The sequence below is a fragment of the Amblyomma americanum genome, chromosome 1 (assembly GCF_052857255.1).
Source record: "Amblyomma americanum isolate KBUSLIRL-KWMA chromosome 1, ASM5285725v1, whole genome shotgun sequence".
Classification (NCBI taxonomy): Eukaryota; Metazoa; Arthropoda; class Arachnida; order Ixodida; family Ixodidae; genus Amblyomma; species Amblyomma americanum.
Window position 1 is genome coordinate 51,274,737 of NC_135497.1, and position 20,211 is coordinate 51,294,947.

At 49.5% G+C, this 20,211-nt stretch overlaps 1 protein-coding gene across 3 annotated transcripts in view; it reads right to left on the reverse strand.

Annotated features, from left to right (window-relative positions):
• LOC144112804 (protein kinase C iota type-like) overlaps positions 1 to 12,743 on the reverse strand; it is a 39,354-nt gene extending 26,611 nt beyond the window's left edge. For all 3 annotated transcript variants that reach the window (XR_013310476.1, XM_077645620.1, XM_077645618.1), the window contains exons 1-4: positions 12,515 to 12,743; positions 4,514 to 4,937; positions 4,047 to 4,241; positions 3,887 to 3,984 (exon numbers count right to left, since the gene is read on the reverse strand). Coding sequence is in view for 2 of the 3 variants with exons in the window: in XM_077645620.1 (XP_077501746.1) it covers positions 3,887 to 3,984; positions 4,047 to 4,241; positions 4,514 to 4,870 (650 nt within the window). In the remaining variant the exon portion in view is untranslated. The remainder of the gene's footprint in view (positions 1 to 3,886; positions 3,985 to 4,046; positions 4,242 to 4,513; positions 4,938 to 12,514) is intronic.
• Between the last annotated feature and the right edge of the window lie 7,468 nt (positions 12,744 to 20,211).

Genomic DNA, 20,211 nt, shown 5'->3' on the forward strand with positions numbered 1-20,211 from the left:
GCCACCAATCGCGCCGTCGTCTCGTTGTCTTATACGACTGCCTACAGTCACTGCAGGGAGTTATCACTAAACTAAACGCCTGGTTCCGCTAGCTACAGCTGACGTCAGAAAATCATAGGCGGAATGCTCACTGAATGGCGAAGAATGCGCGTCCAATGGTCCGGGCGCTTTGCTCCGCTCGTCATATCGGAGCAACTGACACCGCGGCGGAAAGACCATCAGTCCTGCAGAACAGGCGTCTGCCAGAATACGAGTCCGCCAGTGCCATTACTTTCGGAATGACCAGGACAATTTTGACTGTTTCGATCTTCTGTAACTTCGTTGGGCAAACCTGAGCGTTTGTTAACATTGATGAAACGGCTTATTCTTATTCAGTTCAAGCTTACAGGGAAGCACCAGTTACGATGACGAGTCGTACAGTCTAACATCATTTGAAGGTTATCGCTGTCGTTTCGGCCGATCAGTTAGAATAAATTTTTCTTGCTCTATACCTATATATAGTGTAACTCAAATTGTTCAAATACCCTTAAACAATTTTGTTGGTTCCCGGAAGATCTATATTCAAATATTTAAACTCTTTCTTGTGATAATAAAAAGTTGAACACGACTGCAGGATAGGTTTGGCTTATGGCTTATGGGCGGTTTAACGTCCCAAAGCGACTCGGGCTACAAGGGACGCCGTAGTGAAGGGCTCCGAAAATTTCGACCGCCTGGGGTTCTTTAACGCGCACTGACATCGCACAGTACAGGGGCCTCTAGGATTTCGCCTCCATCGAAATTGACAGCCGCGGCCGGGATCAAACTCGAGTCTTTCAGGTCAGCAGCGGAGCGCCATAACAACTGAGCCACCGCGGCGGCGACTGCAGGATAGATGAACTAATCGGCTAACTAAGCTCATGCATTTCGCTCAGCCTTCTGGCAAGAATAAACCGCGTTAGGGCACTTTAATCCGAACAGGTCAACCCCAAAGCGATCACCTTCAAGTCGCGTGAGACTGAACGCGTTTCCTGGAAGGCGATAAAAACAAAAGCCCCACTAAATAGCCGAAGATAACCGGCTACATCGGTGCCGTCGAGCTCGGACGAAGAGGTAGACGCATACAGGGTGTTTCGCCTAAGAATTTACACAATTTTTAAAAATATGCTTTTCGAGTTAGAACAGCGATTTTTTCGATATATATATCATTTCCAGCGGTGTAGTACATCGGAATACAGCTAAGATGTGCTAACTAGCAGGCTGGTTAATATAATTGAATAGTTAACTCTTTAACTATTACCGTTAGATTCCTTAATTAATGAATGACGTGTAGCCCACCAAAAGTAATATGCATATCAGTTTTTACAATTTTGAAAACACTATTACCCTCGGCGCTGTGGTCCAACCGATTTTGGCTGCATCGCACCAATACACATGCGCTTTCGAGAAGCTTGCAGGCAAAGCAACCTCTCCAGTGCACGTAACTCGTCGAAGTAGCCAAAGTTTGTTGGGCCACAGCGCCGAGGGTAACAGCGTTTTCAAAATTGTAAAAACTGATATGCATATTAGTTTTGGTGGGCTACACGTCATTCATTGATTAAGGAAACTAACGGTAATAGTTAAAGAGTTAACTATTCAATATTAATTAACCAGCCTGCTAGTTAGCACGTCTTAGCTGTATTCCGATGTACTACACCGCTGGTAATACTAGGACGAAAAAAGCGCTCATCTAACTCAAAAAGCAGATTTTTAAAAACTGTATAAAATTTTGTAGAAATAAACATACGCTCGCCAAAAGTTTCGACGGAAAGGAAACACGACGTTTCGGGGCCCCAAAACGTCGTGTTTCCTTTTCGTCGTAACTTTTGGCGAGTGTATGTTTATTTCTACAATGTTCGCCCCTAGCCAGACGGTATTCCGTCCAACTCCGGACTGTATAAAATTTTAGGTGAAACACTCTGCATACGCGAGTGTGTAGTATTTAGAAGTAAAGTCTTGATCCTGTAGTGCGTAGGAAATGAGCTATACATCTGCAGTTAATTGCAGGACACCGCTCGGACACTGCTCGTTTTCATCCAGACGCTCTATACCAAGGGCGAAAATGCGATTCGTATCAGGACTGCGTCTCTGTGTTCCGTGTTACGGTGTACCTCCTCTGATTTCACACACTGCTGCAAACTAACGAGTGGAACTCCCAAAACCTGTTCTCCCGCCGGCAGCTCAACTGTCGCATGTTCAGATACGCTCTTGCGTGCCTACGGCTTCGCGAGATGGACATCGCGGAAATCAGCTGTAGCTTCTAGGAAATACATTTTGGCAACGCGTAGATTCTCACAGTAGTGACTTCAGCAATTTTCCCCAAAAGTGTGAACATCGGTCAAGCAGCACTGCAAGCACGCCTCAGTCGCAAATCTGCCAGATTACTTAATAGGTGAAAAATTTTCTCCTGGACGCATATTGTCTTCATGTACTGCGTACGAGGCATGTAGTGAAGAGCGCTAACGCGTACAGCGGAGCTGAATGCCACGGCTGTGGTTTCTATGAAGCATAGAATAAGCAAGCCGAAAGCACAGCAGGGTGGGGTCTTGGGTGCCATCCGACAGCGGCCGGCATTATGCAGTCGAGCAGGAGGAACATGAGCAGCCGCGGGTCCACTCTGGTTTCAGAGCGTGATAAACGACCCCGCGCGCGGCCTGAGTGAACCTGAAACTCTCGGACGCAGAGCGCCGTGTCATGCCGCGTGTGCTCAAGCGAAACCTTCTCCTCCGTCCTTTCCCCCATTACTTGCCGTTTCGGCCCCGGATGTAGACAGTTTCCCTCACCGAGAGTGCACCACGCGCAGAAACGGCGGCGCCTCTTGGAAACAACTGCGCCTGTAGACCATTCTGATCTCTGTATATGGGCGAAGCAGTATTGAAATTGCTGGGCTGTCAAGGCGAAAGCTTTTACACGTTCGTGCACAGGCAGCATGCATCTATGAAACTTCTGTTCCCGCATTTGCTATCCTTTGCACCGTGCATCGTGCTGCACAGTAGCAAAACCTTGTTCTCAGCAGCTGAATACGGCTTTGCCCATCGATCGAAGATAAAGACTCCGCAGACAATAGACGTGAGGCGTGGCGTTGTGCCCTAGATTGCGATGACGCACGTTTCCGGGAATGTTTGACGCTACCAAGCGGTCTTTGTATACGTTTCACCGTGAAGTAGTCTCGTGCGATTTGACTTTAATAAACAATCCGTGGTGAGACAGTCTACAATTAAAATGGCAGTGCAGTGTAGAGGAATCCTTCGGTTAGGTAAACAGGCGTATTCCTTTAAGATTTTTGCCGAAATCAACACGGTAGGAGCCTTTAATCTGAGTGGGTTAACACTGAAGTGATCACCGCGTCAGACTGTGCAGCTATCCGTAGCGTTTGTGAGCCGTCAGTTATCGCTTGTGTGCCCCCGCGCTGATAACATCGACATTCACAGTGCTTGAGAATAAGGCGGAAGGTCGCAGCGCAAGCGCCTTCTGGGGGCGGCCGTGCTCAGGAGCGATGCGACGTAAACTAACCACGCTGCGGTGCTCTAGCGCCACCCACGCATTGTTTCGGGGAAATTTACTGGTATGTTGCACGCATGCGCGACACTATCACTAACGCTTTGTGCTCTCGCAACGCTATGCGATACTACAACTGATACATAGCGTGCATCACTCGTGCCCTTCCTAACCCCCCACTTCGACTAGGGTATAGGCGCCATAAGTGCAGTGAAATGCCCGTCAGTGGGAGAAGTTGGGCTGCGCGTCAGCTGCTCTCCAGCGCTTTCAACGGGTGCCCAAGCGAGCAGTGTGCCAACGTATCCAACATGGGCGAGCCTTCAGAGTCGCCAGCGCTTTGCAAAAATGCGCCTGAGGCCTCAGCCCTTCTTACCCCTTGGCCGTCTCGAAGTAGGCGCGGAAGGTCACCACGTAGGGATGGTCCGTGACGGCCTCCCAGACAGATTTTTCGACTTCAACGCGCTTCCGCTCCTGCAAGACGAACCGGCTCCTTGAGACACTTTTCGCGGGTCAACTCTGCCGCTCAGTTTCACCTTTTCCGGGTTTTGGTTCTTCTTGCGAATGTACTTGAGCGCGGCCAACTGGCGGTTGACGCGGTGGCGCACCAGGTAGACGATACCAAAGCTACCCCTGCCTAGCACGTTGAGGGTGACCAGGGAGTCGAGGTTCCAGCTGACCGTCTCCTTAGGGTTGATCCAGATGTCGGTGACCACCTTTTTCGGAGCGCTCTGGCAGAAGGAAGCACAGCGGCACTCGTAAGGCACCCGGTCAAATGCCGCGTGTCAGCTGTACAATCGTGAAAACCACCGGCTGCATCGTCTGTAGTTCCCGAGTACTTACAGAATCTAAAGACGATGTGGACAGACCCGTCGGGGTCCTGCTCAATGCAAAATCCTCATCAGTTTGAACCCGGGAAAACTGTAAAAGCGAGAGCGTTGCGGCTCAGCGAACTACAGACGATGCCAGATCGTGGCTTGAGAAAGCGCTTTGGGCTACGTACCGCAGTGCTCGTGCCGGCCTGGTCCATGAACGACTCGACCTTCTTGTCAGCTAAGCCGACCCCGTCCACCACTTGCTTCTGTTCGAGTTCCTTCTTCTTGAGTTCAGCCTTAGAGTCGTGCGACCGGGACTTGGCACGCGTCGCCTTGGGCTCGACCTCGGCGGCCGCCTGGTCGTGCTCGTCATCGTCCTGGGGGCGCTTTTTCTTCTTCTTCTTGGCCACCTTGGAGCAGGTGGGCTGCTGCTGCTGCTCCTCAGGCTCGGCAAGGACGGCGTCGGGTGGAAGAGGACTCATCATATCCGAGGACTTCCTTCGGCCCGCTACCAGCTCCTTGACCGCCACGTTCCGCGAGGCCATGGGATGACAGCCGCCTTCCAGTTGCTCCAACCGCGCTGTCGGCCCGGAAAGCGTCGCCAAATTTTGCCTGCGCCGCGAGAGATGCACGGGGCGGCAAGGCCCGACATTAGCAGAGGTGCGCTTTTTCTGTTTTCCGCAGTTTTCACTCTGAGTACAGACCACGCATCCCGTGTCTAACCGCTCCCTTCTGCTGCAGGCAGAGGTGGGCAACCTCATGAGGTTTCGACCTCATGGGGTCTACATCAACCTCACGTCGAGAAGTGAGGTCGGCGACGTACGTCTTGAAATTTTGTGAGTGAGGTCAGCAAATCAAACCTCAACCTCACGTGTGAGTTTGAGGTTGAGTGAGGTCGTCATTCAGTGAATTCGAAATTTTGAGGTCAAGACTTTTTGCAGTTGTCACGTCTTACTCCGACGAGTGCCGCTTCCGAAGCGGAGTTGCAGCGAATTACCGCAGTGTTCATGCAATGACGCTTGGTGTTCGGTTTCCCCTGTTTTGACAACCCTATGTTACAGTTCCCTCTTAGCTTCCGGTGCTGCGCCGTAATGTCCGTTCAGTCCGAGCCTACAGAAAGACGCACCCTTCTGGTCTTCCCGGAAGGAGTGTTATTGTCACAGCACGCCACTCTCCCTCCCCCTTGCCCCGCTGGCGTAGCATCCGGCTGCCTACCGGTCGGCTCAAACTCCCGGGAGCGCGCAAAGCACGCAACTCACGTTTACCCGCGATAGCTTTGTTTGATGCCGCAAACAAATAAGTACAGGCCAACAAGCACGCAATAAATTCGTCGCAACGCGGATGGCCCCAAGCAAGACTGCTTGGTGTTCATGCTTGTTGCCGGCACTGACGTCATGGCTCTTGCCTTCCAGTCGAATAAAGGGGATCCTGCTGTACACTACCAGCTGACTTAAGAGAAACTGGAGTTGTCTGCACAGGCGAGAGAATGTAATTCAGGTGGTTCCTAACAAGGACACCTGCTGATTTGATTAAAAAAGCACGAAGCCATAAAAACCTGTATAACACCATCGAAGCTTTTGATCGGTGACTTCCCCTTTCGAATCTCACACTAATTCTGTATATTCCCGTTCCGTAATGCAAACAGATGCAAATATAATTTCGCTTTTTTATCCTTCCGAATAACCTCTCTTTGGTCTCCCGTTCCTTGTTCCTTCTCGGAAATTCGCTTATTATGCTGAAACCCCGCACAGCATAGGAGTGTCGCAGCGGCGAAAAAATGCACAACTATAATGAATGTATGGTGGTGTGGCAGCTGATTCCTTTTCCTCTTTTTTAATGAAGATGTGTGAACTGAACTGATTACATGCTCGCGCTGTGCAGCTGAGTCGCTGTTTCAAACCTTCTAATAAGACGTTTAATGGGGCACGCTGTTGTTCGCTTCTGTTTTTAGTGTCCGATTTTTGTTTGTATGTTTCTAATCATTCGCTTTTTTTTCTTTTCTCGTATGGGATCAGTTAGGTTGGCGGCCTGCCTTGCAGACGACCAGGCACTACACGCTACCTTTCCTTCATCTATTTTGCAGAGACCCATCGTTCACCTTAAACGGCTTCGCAGAATGCTCGCGCGGTGCTCGTGGGTAAAAAACGTCGAGGATGCTGGCGCACCATTCATTAGTTCAGTTTTGAAGGAAAACAAGTGGTTGCCTTAAAGCAGCTTGTCTCAGACTGGTTGACGAAATGGTACCCAAAATTCTATTGAGGCGTATGAGTACCTAGGCGGGTTTTTTTTTCCCTGGGGCGGTCTCGGAAAAAGATATCGCTGCGGGGAAATTTGAGCGGAGAGCCATGGTGCTCTTGACAGAGAGAGCGGTTCACGCTACCCACTCTAGGCCAGTTATTTTGACCCGTGATTTTAATACTTGGCACAGTGCTCGAAGACGTAATCTAGCCCTTTCTTTCAAAATGCCGCGGGTTCATCGAGTCATCGGTGAATTCCCAGGATTTCAAACGCATTACCATATCGCCACCTGGAGGGAAGTAGCGGAAACGGGGGAGGGTCTTGACCTTCCAGAATCATCAACATCATCATCCTTAAATATTAGCTACAGGTATTCCTATTTCCCCGCACAATAATTGTCTTCGGTTGCTGGGTAATGCGCAATAAACAATATTCTGGCAACTTTTATTTTAGTAGCGGTATACCGGACTTCCCCGGGCTCATAAGGATACACTGTTAGCATCATCATCATCGCCATCATCTCGAGAGTCTAAGGCATGTGTCGTTGCATGATATTTGTAGTATGCACACATGAGAACTGGCGCGTTTACCTGCTGTACAATCCGAATGTCATTAATGTGGACCGGGTTGTGGGCACTCTTTGTAATGCGTCATGCGCGCATGTGTAGTAATGTGGGATCCATATGGGTCTTGAAATGGGGGTGGATGGGGGCCTGGTATGACGAGAAATTACATCGTTGTCACGTGAGTAGGTGTGATGTCATATTACAGCGTCGTCACGTTACTAGGTTTGATGGCACATTACATCGCTGCCACGTGACCTGGTATGACGTCACACTCACATGACGACATCAATAATTATAACAATTAGTCTTAGCGTTACCTAGTTATATTAATAAGCATTAATTAATTATGTGACGTCATCGTCTTCGTCGCGTGACTCGTCGGTTCGTAATGTCGCTTGGCGCCGTTTCTTGCGCACACTTTTTTGCGGATATGACCTTGAAAGTGAGCCATCTAATGCTTTCGCATTAATAAAAGAAGCCGCTGGCTTCTACATAGACATAAATCCAGCGTGCCTCTGTTGCTGTACTACAGTCGCAGCTTGTTAAAGGTTTTCGAAGGCAACATACAGGGGCTGAAAAGAGCATTCTCGCTATGCCGGATAGAGCTAGAAAATCGAAATATACTGATATGCGTCTGCATAACCATCGCATTGGAAAATACGTCGACGACCAGGTTCTTTATGTTCGGCAACTATTCTCTAGCCTGAAAAGGGTATCGTGAATACCTCCCCCCTCCTCCCAATTTCTGATAGATGGTGTAGAAGGACTGTGTTTGTCAATTGCCGGTTCGGGCACGAATGAGCGAGAGGCTTCCAATACGAACAAGTGTACACGAAGCAGGTTGCCAAATATTGACACATATAAAGTGCTCATCGACGTACTGGTGGTAACCGCGTATGGGACACCCCTGCCCGCAAGCCATGTACTCTCAGAGGGTTCATCCCAGATTATAAGCTTCTCCTATTGCGTGCACATCAATAGTGTCTGTACACACCCGATTAAATAATAGCAACATCATTTTGGCTTTCCTGTCTCACAGGATGCTCAGAATTGTCTTTAACTGAAAAACTTCTTAATCTCTTTTTGTTTTGTTTTTCGTTTGTGTTCTGAGGTCGAGCAGCCGACCTCAAGCTCACAATTTGAGGTTGAGGTGAGGTTGAGTGAGGTCAGCGGTGGCCTCAGGAAAAGTGAGGTGAGGGCGTCTAAGAAGACCTCAACCTCAACTGATGAGGTTGTGGTTGAGGTCTCTGGCTGCAGGCCCAGCACAACCTTGAAAAGAGAGGGCGTCTGGTGCACGGGAGCTGCACTCCATCGCACTGAAGCCGCGCTACTGCGTTCAGGAAGCCCAAAGCCCAAACGCGTTTTGATCGACGAACTTACGGTCTGATTCACCAGCGCCAAAAGTGCCAGCTGCAGGATGTATTCAGTTCCCGCGAAATCATAAACACGCAGATAATGTACGGAGCATGCCCGCAGCGCCCCCCTTTATCGGCGGAGCCGCGAAGAATCAAGTGAGGAGAGGAGGACAGGGGGAGGAGGAAAGAGTAAGCGCGCCTGACGCAGCTCCTCCGACTCATGTTACAGCAGCTCGGCGCAGCTTTCTTGATCTTGAAACGCGCACTTTCGGCACGTCTTAGTTAGCCGGCCGAAATAATGCAAGAGTGATTAACTTACAAATTACACCCTCAGGTAGTGATAAAATATAACTTCAAGGATATACTAATTAAGATCCCAAATGTGCATTTACTTCATTTATTATGAGTGCTCTAAACGCGTGCACTTGAACATTTTAATTCGTCTGTCAGAGAAATTCGGGTGAAATTGGTGAATTTGAGATTACATATTTAGACAGTGATTGATTATTAAAGCTCAAAGTGCAAAAGAATTTTGAAATTGCTGTTCGAAAACTGCGAAAAATAAAATCTCGGGAGTTAGCCCTTGAACGCATCGCGCATTAAAAATAATGCAGCTGTTACGTCCGTGCTCGTCAACTAAATTGCTGCATATTGCGGCGGAAGTTCATCTTAGAGCGCATATTTGACGACGCTGTGACTCACAGATGAAATACGGCCACTACGAGCACTGCGATACATTACTGCGAACCTTTTTATAATCGACAGAGAGGTAATTTGCTCATATAACGAATATATCTGAGCGCTGATGATCCCACACGTATTCGTAGTCACGAGGTTGAACGAAGCAGACGGCAAAAATGCACGTCAGTTGCATAATCTGCCCAAGTACAGCCTTCCTCTGGCTCCTCCGTTCTTCAAAATGCTGCTAAGACTTGCGATTGCGCTAGGCCTTCTATAGTGAGTGCCGACTTTCTAACTTCCTCGCGTGTGCAGACGGAATTTCGCTTGTTCATGCTTCCCTCTTCAAGTTTTATTACTTCTGCTCATAACTGCGACGTGAGGCTCCCTTACGTGTTTTCTTTCTTCCTCAAGTTCGTCGCTTTCTCTTACGATGTTCCACTCACCCAACCTTCGCAGACATTTTTCCTCTCGTCCTTCGTCTCTCCCAATTTGTTTTTTCGTCTGCTGCGCTTTGCTATACTATTCCATATTCACTACCATGTGATAATTTATAATTTCAAAATTTTGTAGCTACGATATTCAACTCTAATACGAGTATTTTGCAAAATTTTTGCAATTAAATAAGTAGCGGTGCGGGATTGTAAAAACGTACACCAGTGTCGTCTGTTTCATGATGCGCTGTAGCCTACCATGACGACCAGCTGTTGCAGGCTCTGCTAAGTGCCAGGTGAGCTTTTGATACGGCGTCTTCTCAAGTTAACACGGCATGCCCTCTTGATAAGAAGCTTACTCAGACATCTGCTGGCTTTTTTTTATGTTCGCATAACATATGCGAGACGTAGAGCACTGCACGGGCCTCAGTCCGTGGTCCGAGCCCGGCTCGAGACCGCGGCTCAAAGCCCGAGCCAGGCCCAGGTGCCAGGCCCGGCCTCAGTAGTGGTAATGAAATGAGCCCGGGCCAGGCCCAGGCCTGCGGCTTCAAGCCCGGGCACGGCCTGGACTCACTTAATTACCATTACTGAGGCGGGCCTGGCACGGGACGGTTCCTGAAGCAACGCAAGGGGTAAAATGGTCAGTGCAGTAGACGCCTATACTACGCAAGTAAAGAAGCTGCCGGCAAAGGCTCTCAAATCGCAATAACGCTTGACGAAATTCGCTTCGTAAGCACAAAACTAGGTGATGAGACGTATTCACCCACTTGACTTTTTGAATAGTAGTCTTGTCTGTGAGTAGCTCCGAAGTTACGAGAGCCAAATGAAAAGGGTTGCATACACTAGGGGAGACAGCAACAGTTGTGTCGCACCTGGGCTCACACGCGTAACAGACTATACTTTGCGTTACATCTAGATGCTTAATCAATTCTTACGTCTCGCGGTGTCAAAATATTAAAACATCCCACAAACGTACGTAGCAACGACATTTCTTTATTTATTATTTTAATGAACACGATTTCGCGGATTGAATTTATGGCCGTCCAGTGGCCCTGTTTCAATGGAAACGAAAAGGAAAAGCGCCTGTTTATTGCGTAGCATGTGTTAAAAGACCCCAAGTGGCCTTAACCAGTATGCTCTCCCCCAACGGAGCTATGTGTTTTTGAAAGGTAAAGACACACAATCGAAGACTATCTTTGAAACAAACGACTGCCTGTCGAGCGATTGAATGAAGGGCCCTCTCCAGCGGTTTCTATGAGGCTTCAGATATTCAGTCGCGAGCGGTAACAGAAAATCGATCAGATAAGCAGCGCCTTTTGGCAGAAGCGACGGCGTGTGCTCGCCGATATATTAAGCAGCCTAGGCCGGTGGTGGCCTGTACTTCGGTAGGCGAAGGCACTCGTGCCGATGAGCCGTGTGTGAGGCTTTACAATGCTCCACTAAGGACGCCGCAGCTGTTCAACCGGCAGCTGTGTTGTTATGGTTGATATATCCTGCGAGAGGGGCCCTTCGCTGCCACTCTTCAGTCGCTCAAAAGCGTCATTTAACTTCTTCTCCAGTAACGCTCAACCTGCGCTCAGCGAGACTCGGAATTACTGCGCACCCCCGACCCTACAGTACGTGAGTTTAAATTGACAAAGTCAAATTAATCCGAGCCTGGAGTTAATCTCTGGTCTTGGGACTGCGTCCCCTGCTATATACGGTTTTCATTAGATGGACACGCATTTATTGCCAAAATCGCAATACATTAGTAGAGCTTGTGTTTCAGTAGCTCCGAAAAAGGAACAAGAAGTACCCTTAAATGAAGCATGTTTTGTCTACGATCATGGGTACACAAACGGCTGCCAGCACGAAAGTGATGTGTAACTGACTAAAAATTTAATTAACCCTAATTTGGGTAGACGACAAATGGCACGCTTGTGCGAGAAGTCGCAGAACAGCTTCGGTGGCAGCGCTTCCCTTTGCCTAGCACGCCCTGGTTGACTCTCTCTTTTTTTTTTTTGAGTCGCTACCAAATCAACACGCATATAATCAGCGCTTGGTTACTGCAAAGCCGGAGCTTCTGCCGGTCTTCCTCAACGCTCGCGTGATCGAGACTGATGAAGTTGAAGACAGCTACGTGTATCTGAACTGGCTTCGTTCACCGATTTCACCGAGGCCGAGGGTTGACGGTGACGCACTTCCAATTTCGCGCATGACCGTCGATAATTTCGACGAAAGACTTGGGAAGACAGGCACCCAAAAGGGCTCCTAGGCCTGAAATCTACCATAGCGTTGCGTCTGGTGCAAGTGAAGTTTAGTAGACCTACTTTGCCCTATGGTAGCCTTTAACGGCTAAGTGCGCCGGCGCCCTGCCATCGTTGCTTCGCCGCCGCGGATTTCGGTCGGTGAGGCGCCAATAGTACGCGCACTTTTGATGCCAGACGGCTGAGTCCTGGAGTGGTACCGCACGGCTTGGCACGGCGGATGAGCGGTGTAAAAACACTGATAAAGGCCTCGCTGGACGACGGTTGCCCAATGGCGCAATACGTGTCACGCGGAGAAGTATTCCCAGGATGCTCGAGTATTCCTCGGTAGGCGTGACTACTGAGACGCGAGAATTTCAAAATCAGCTCCGCCACCCGACAGCCGGCGGCGGCATTCGTCCGACGGCGTAAGACTACGGCTAATGGCCGAAAAAAACCGGCTGCAGCTACGGAAAAACCGCGTCCAGCAACCTGCAGCTAGAAAGCGACGGCAGTGGGAAGAGGCCCGGGGGCGTCTGAAAGAAAAGTTGGGCGAAGCGGACGGGGACCGGTAGGCCAGGCCGGCCTTGCCCTACCGTGGGCCCGCCCAGCCGCACTGTGCGGCGGCGGCGGCACCGGGCGCGGACGCCGTGTGCGACCCCCGGGGCGCCACGGCGGTGTGGCAGCGCTCACCTTCGCTTCGGAGTCGGATTTAGGCCATAGGAAGAGGCGGTGGTCCTGGGGCCTCACAGCGGTCTCCGGGCAGCTCGGGAGCCCAGAGCTGGCGCTTGCGCCCAAGGTGGTCACCCGCTCTTCGTGCGCGGTGCACGCGCAGCCCGCGATGGCGAGCCAGACCACCAGGAGGCACAGCTGCCGCATGTCTTCGTTTTCCTCCGTATTCGGGTCCTGCAGCATCGAGGGCCGTGCTCAGAAACGCATTTCAATCGGCTTCTTATTGAGCCAGAAAAACTCGCCACTCGGTAGCGAGGCCCCGGACCGCGTGTACTCGCTCTCCGGGTATTCAACCAGCTTCGTAACAGACTTTTAAGCGCGTACCGCTGCGGCTTTTGCACCTGCCTCTTCCCGCCGTCCTTTTGATTCTGTTAGACTTTAAAAAACTTTAAAATATTTATCAACTCACGATCTGTATTCTTTTCTCGTTGCACCTCCGTTTTATCTTTATTCGTAGCTACAGCCCCATTCACTTTGCAAAGTTCTGAGACGATGAGATCCGTGAAGACACCGTGCCTGAATGAGGGGTCCGTACGCTAAATGCCATTGGATCGTTGAAATTTCATTCAGTGGAAAAAAACACCCTAACCGCACCCCACCCCTCCGCTTTTAGGACCCGTGTTGCTGTGCTGGTGTCGAGACCGGCGCACTGAGCCGGCAATGGTCCATTCTTCCGACGCGTAGCAAGATCTTTCTTTTAAAGTTTTTCCGCCGCTCGCAACGAATAGTGAAATCTGCCATAGAAGACCAATGGGGAACGTTTTTTTACAACGAAAAGAACGTGAACAGCAAAAAAAACTTGCAAGCCTGTCCAGCGGAGATCTCCGGATATATTTATTGTTATGGTGAAATAGTGCAATACAGGAAACAATTGTGTTCATAAACTATTTCCCGTTCAGAAATGCTTTTACCCTAGAAGGATAGGATAAGCAGCGCTTGCAGACGAGTTGTGTGTATCGTTTTCCTTTCACTGTCCTCGTCTGCAAGCGCTGCTTATCAGATTACGGGTTTTATTCAGAATTTCTGTGTATGATAATGGCGAAGGAAGGATCGGAGCGGAAACGGTATAGGATGCGTGCTAAACCGTATGGCTCTCAACGTGCGAGTCTGCGAGATTGTATGCTGTGGGTGTGGTAGATAGAGCATACTTTACTGAAATACTTTCCTCTGCGTATAGAGGCCAAAGAAAAGTTAGGAGCCCAATTCATACAATCCTGCCATTGCGTCAGCTGATTTGTGAGACATTGGGTTGTCGTCGTGAAAGGGCATTTTCTGGCCATTTTAGTGCGCTAGCACTAAGACGTCGGCCCGCTCACCGACTGGGCCACTGTGTGTCTGGCTCCGCCGATTACCTTGGTGGCCCTCCTAAGTGACTGGTGGGCCACCTGGGTCGCGTGACCTTGTGATGTCATCACAACCTGCTCACCGAGACAGGTGGAAGTTCAGTTAACGACTTGTCGCGAGACGTTTCTCGGGGAGAGCAGCCTAGCTCGCACAAGCCCCACCGGCGGCAGCACCTGGCATCGCAGGGCAGTGGCACATCGCTTAACCGCTGCACTCCTGCGCCAGGAGTGCATGGTATGAGGACTGCCAGGGATCTACGAATGCAAAGTATAGAGTGACCAACTCCGCACATACGAGCATTAATCCATTAACAATATCGCGTCATGCCCTTAAAGGGGAGCTTGAGTGTCCCCACCAGTTTTAGTGCGCTGTCACTAAGGCCTCCACTCCCCGATTTCGTCGGTATTTACCTTGAAAACCGAGCCTCGAACCACAACCGAATTGAAAGTCGAGGTGCTGCTGCACCTAATTCGCATTTAGTCACCCACGCTAAATCGCCAGTCATTGGTTTTTTTTAATTCATCCTTCAAATGGTCAGGTAACATAATAAAATCATCATCAGTCTGAGTACGCCCACTGCAGAACAAAGGCCTCTCCCATATCCCCTCAAATTAACCCTGTCCTGTGACAGCTGCGGCCCGCAGACGTTCGCAAGCCTTCCGCCCCCGTGACTCTTCCGCCTACTTCTACGCTTGCCTTCTCTGGGAATCCGCCCTAAGAGACCACCAATCATCTTCCCTTCGCATTTCATGCCCTGTCCTCGCCCTTTTCTTATTGACAACAGCAAGGATATCTCTCGTTTGTTCCCTGACCAACTCGATTCTCTTCCTGTCTTTTAACGTTACACATGCCACTTTCCATAGCTCCCGCGTTATCCTCAACTTAATTTTCACCATTTTCGTTAGCCACCATGGCTCTGCCGCAGATATGAGTACTGGCAGGATGCGAATATTGTACACTTTCCTCTTTAGGAACATTGAGAAATTGCTGCCTATGATCTCAGAGCACCTGCCAAATGCACTCCAGCCTATTTTTATTCTGCTAGCTGTTTCACGCTCGTCGTCTGGATCTGCTCTCACGACCTGCCGCTTCCAATGCTTCGCCGCCTAATCTAAACTATTGTTCCATTCCATGACTGTTGAACACTGCTTTAGTTTTTTTTCATATTAATCTTCAGACCCACCGCTATACCCTGCCTCTTTAGGTATTAAACCATCGTCCACAATTCGTCCCCTAGTTAGCCGTGCAATGTCGTCCGCAAATCGGTGATTACTAAGGTATTGTTCGTCACTTTTGCCCCCGCCTTATCACAATAAATTTTTCTCAATACATCCTGTAAACATGCGGTGAACAGTAGTAGGTAGATCGTGCCTTTCTATCTGACACACTTCCTGATTGTGATTTTACCACGTTCCCAGTGGATGACTATATGGCAGCTCTGCTGTCCCTCTGTATGTTCTCCAATACTGTTGCATATGCCTCTCCTATGTCTTGGTTGCGCAATGTGTGCATGAATGCTGATGTCTAGACTGAATAAAATGCTTTATCGTAATCTATGAATTGTATGCATTGGGGCTGGTTATTTTCTGCGCAATTCACTTTCACTCCGTTGATGGTGCGGATATGTTTTACGGCCTACGGTAACCGCCCGGTTACCGTGAAAGGAGGAGGATTACATTGACGTCGCTTATGACTTTGGTGGAACGCGCCATGGCAACCCGCCACGATGAGTGGTCCGAACCAAGTGACGTCACGTAGGACAGCGTGGTTGCTCTCTCTCGTTACTCCTCCCATCGCTGTTACGACCTCCCGAAGCACGTCCAAAGACGTCGCCTTTCAGAATCACGCATTGGTGCAACACCTGGAACACATCTCCCGACATTTCTCAGATCACAAGGCTTCCTTCGTGACTGCCGAGAACTTGGAGAGAAGTGCCACTTGGAGAGCGAGTATGTCTGGAAAATAAAATAGAGTGGTCTATAACTGTACATATATGCAGGTCGCTTCTCAAATTCCTTACCTCAAAATATCACGATATGAAAACACCTCTACAGTTGTCGCTGAATCTCGTGCTTCGCAGTGGTAATTCGTCCTGAGAGTTTTTCTAGCGCAATATTCCCACTCTCTACGCTCCTTTAACAGATCTGCAGTTCCTTTATCCTCGCCTGCACGTTTACGTTATAATTATTCCAGGTACTGTACAGATGCGCATGTAATTTCTCGGCTATCTTAACTATCTCACCCGCATTTGTAATGACATTGCCGTCCTTGACTCTCAGTGCGTACATCTGATTTTCGTCCATGTCAAATTTCCTCTTTTAGGCTACCTCCGTTTTTCAGAAATGCTCAATCTCCTCTTCATTATATTTGTTTATGTCGCTCATTTTAGGCTTACTGATTAACTTTCTCCGTTCTGCCAGTTTTATTCCATCTACAGGGTCCGAGGATTCCATGATTTCGAGCTTCTTAATTCGATCTTGTCTCCTGGGAGAGCTTGCCAGTGTCCTGCCTAACATCCCTGCCCCTACTTCTATTGCGCACTCCGGGATTATATTGGCAAGATGATCGTTCATTGTTTCTACACTGAGATCATGGTCCGCGGTTAAAGCGGGATGTCTGCTGTCGAGCGAGGCCCTGAACTCCTGTACTTTGCCTTTTGCCGCTAACTCGTTTATGTGCTTCCACTAGCCTCCTTCGTTTCCTGCTCAAATCTATGCAAATTCTGGACCTCACCATCCTATAGCAGCTACGCCTCTAGCACCTCCACATCGTCTCTCCTCCTTTTCCTGTGCTCTTGTTTGCGGAAGAAGGTATTCATCACCCTTTAATTGTTCCATTCCTCGAACTCTTCAATAGCTCCCCCTGCTATCCCTAAAACATAAGCCATAGTCTCCTATTGCCCTCACCCCTCAGCAGTAAGTGCAGTGTTTTCATTGCCGACTTTGTCTTTTCATAGAAGTTTTTAAACTTCTTGTCTTCATATCTAGATGTGGGTGCGTAAGCCCTGTATCTGTTGTACAATAATTGTATAATACGTAGTTGTTATTGTTTTTTTTCATCTACAAGTAGTCGATATCAATTATTCCTTGACTGTGTTAAAAAGCGGTGGTCTTCGTGTGGGTCAGAATTGCTACTTCTAGTCGGGGGGTGGGGCAGTGGTGAATTGAGTTTTCGACCACAGCCACGAACTGACACAGAAAGTCCTGCAGATTGCGATGCAGCATAGTCGAACACTGCTTGGAAGTGTTCCTCCGCGAGGGCTTCTGGCCGAGAGTCAATAATCGCGGCACTCGTCGAGCACACAACTTTGCAAATGCGATTATTCATGCCGGATTTTGCGTACCCCATCAGTGACTTCGCGCGCTTTCAATCTACAGTCCTGCATAGCAATGCCATAGATTTTTTCCCCATAATTCCCATAATCATAGGCGTGTGCCAATATCTCTATAATGGGGGGCGGGGCGTGGTCGCGCCCGTTTCTGTCTTCTGGATAGCAGTGAACAGTATGATAATAAATCTTCGCCCCCCCCCCCTCTTCCATGTCTGTTAGGCTGGGGCACTGCATGCCCCTCCTGCCCTCCTCTGCGTACGCCTATGCCCGTGATGGTGAACGCGTGTTAGCGTTCTGAGCGCTTAATTCTCGCATTTTGAGTCCATATCTTCCCAGGGTTAAAATCATTCAACCAGAAATAAAAGCTGCTCAGCGCTTGTGTACAGCCAATCTCAGCTTCGATCAGCGTGGCCGTTTACTTGCGTGAATATAAATAATGTTTTACAGCGCCTGGCCTTGCGCTACGCGCCCCGCGCTGCATTCATCGTCGTCGGGTGAAGCGCGCTAGCCCATGATCAAGGGGCCATTCCGTGCACCCAGGCCGCGCCTCGTAATAACCTGATGGCCATCAGGTCGCCGCATGACGACGCCCCGAAAAGCCTCTCGGGAAAAGATCCTGAAATGACAGGACGGCACGGCACCCAGCGCGTCTGCGCAGTAGCGGCCGCCGCGGTGATGATAAAACCGCGCCACTGGCCCTTAGGTGGCACCTCAGTCCCGTTGTGCGATGAAGCCGAGGCGAAACGTCGTGATGAAATATTAATAATTGGTTATGAAAAAAAAATTGGAGGTCGCTTAAGCTTCGTCTTTAAGAGTGAGACGCGACAGCGTGTCGCAACGTTGCCGAGGAGTACACGGAACGCCATCGCCCGTCCGTCGCGACGCGTATCCGGTTGGACAATTTAAGGAAAGGATGCCTGTCACACATATCTCAGTGGACACCCGAACCGGGCCGTAAGGGAAGGAAAATGAAATGAACAATTGCTTTTAAGCAAAGGAAATTGACGCCTGTCTCACATTTCTCGCTGGACACCTGGATCGCGCCGTAAGGCAAGGAAAATCGATCGATCGATCAACCAATCAATCGATCGATCACTTGATCAATCAATCGATCGATCGATCACTCAATCGATCGATCATTCAGTCAATCAATCAATCAATCCATCTATCCATCCATTAATCAATCAATTCTTAACGCTGTCGCGTTAAAGTCCCTTCCCTTACGGCGCGGTTCAGGTGTACACCGAGACGCGCCATTTTTCGCTCACGGCCAAAGACGCCGACGACACCGGCTTTTCTGCGACACGAGCTCCTTAACGTTGTCGCGTTAAAAGGAAAGGCGCAATAAGAGTGGGGAACAGCTCAACCGAGGGAAATGATGAAGGAGGGCAGTGAGAGAAGGGAAAGAGCTGCGCTGCAGAGCGGAGGATAATTTCGACCGCCTATAACGTGCGCTGACATCGAGCAGCCCACGGGGCGTCTGTGGCATTCCGCGCCCTCGGGCTGAGCAGCCGAAAGTCATGACCGGGTCGCGGTGGATATGCATGCGGGAAACGTTTGCAGTTGGTCGAGCAGAGGACGAAAGCTCTCGAGACGTTCAACTCTGTGACCGCACAATTCTCCCACCGTAAAGTACTCGTTGCAAACAGGGCGTCAAACCGGAACTGAACCCGTACTTTTGCTCGGAGCCGAAACCGAGCAGAACCCATATATTTTTCGCCATCTTTGAACCGAACCCTAACCGGAACAATTCAGAGGAAGTTTCGAACCAGTTCGCGGGACTCGGTTCAGCCCACTTTTGGTGCACCGCGGCACCAAAAGTGGGCATCATTTTTTTTATCAGACAAAATAAGAGCCCTCAACGCCCAGGTTTAGCCACCGAGAGCTGCGTTGGGCAGTACGACGAAGATGAAATCCTACCTACCAGCGCAAAACAGGGGATAAAAGAGAGCCTTGGATCTCCCATCCAACATTTCGAGCGAGACGAAGACAACTCCTCTTGTCGATCATGAAACATCATTCGTTAATCATAAAACAGTTCACAGCAGACCAATAAGAAACCTTGAGACTTCCTCATTCAACTCTTTGCTGAAAATTTTAATTGAATCTCTAAAGCTGCTCGAACTCGACAGCACTGCTTGAGAGCAGCCCTCCTTTATCTGTGCATTGTGCTACCACCCATATGCGAAACATAGGTGCAACTATCCAGCCCCGTTGTGCAACATTTACTTTCGAAGGCATTAACTGTCTCGCACAGCAGATACAAAGTAACGGCTGCAGAAATCAGGGAAGCTTTTTACGCAGTCCAGAGTCTGTTTGTTGCAGGTGATGGAAATAAGCACAGAAGGGCGGAGAAGGGCGGGCTTGCGGCCGCAGCAGAAGTAACCCCCCGCCCAAGAAAAAAAAAATAGCAGAAAGAATGAAAACCAGTTTTCGTCCAAGATCAGTCGTCACAAGAACAGCGTAGCTGACGGGCTGTGGTTTACTTTCCGAGCACTTAGCGGGCAGGTACTTCTTTCAGCGTTCCTGCAAATTAATTTATGTTGAATTCCATCGTTGTCGCTCCGTGTGTCTCATAATGAATCTGACCTGTCACATCTACCACTTTTATTTCCGCATTCACTGCCCCTCAACTTGCCTGTTGATTTCATTTGAATTTCCGCCTCCGCGATGGCTCACTGGTTATGGCGCTCGGCTGCTGACCCGAAAGACGCAGGTTCGATCCCGGCCGCGGCGGTCGAATTTCGATGCAGGCGAAATTCTAGAGGCCCGTATGCTGTGCGATGTCAGTGCACGTTAAAGAACCCCAGGTGGTCGAAATTATCCGGAGCCCTTCACTGCGGCGTCCCTCATAGCCTGAGTCGCTTTGGGACGTTAAACCCCCCATAAACCATTAACCATCATTTGAATTTCCCTGAAGTATCGAGAGCGACGACCATGCGACGTTGTAACAGAGCACACATGTCCACAACGTTGGCACTGA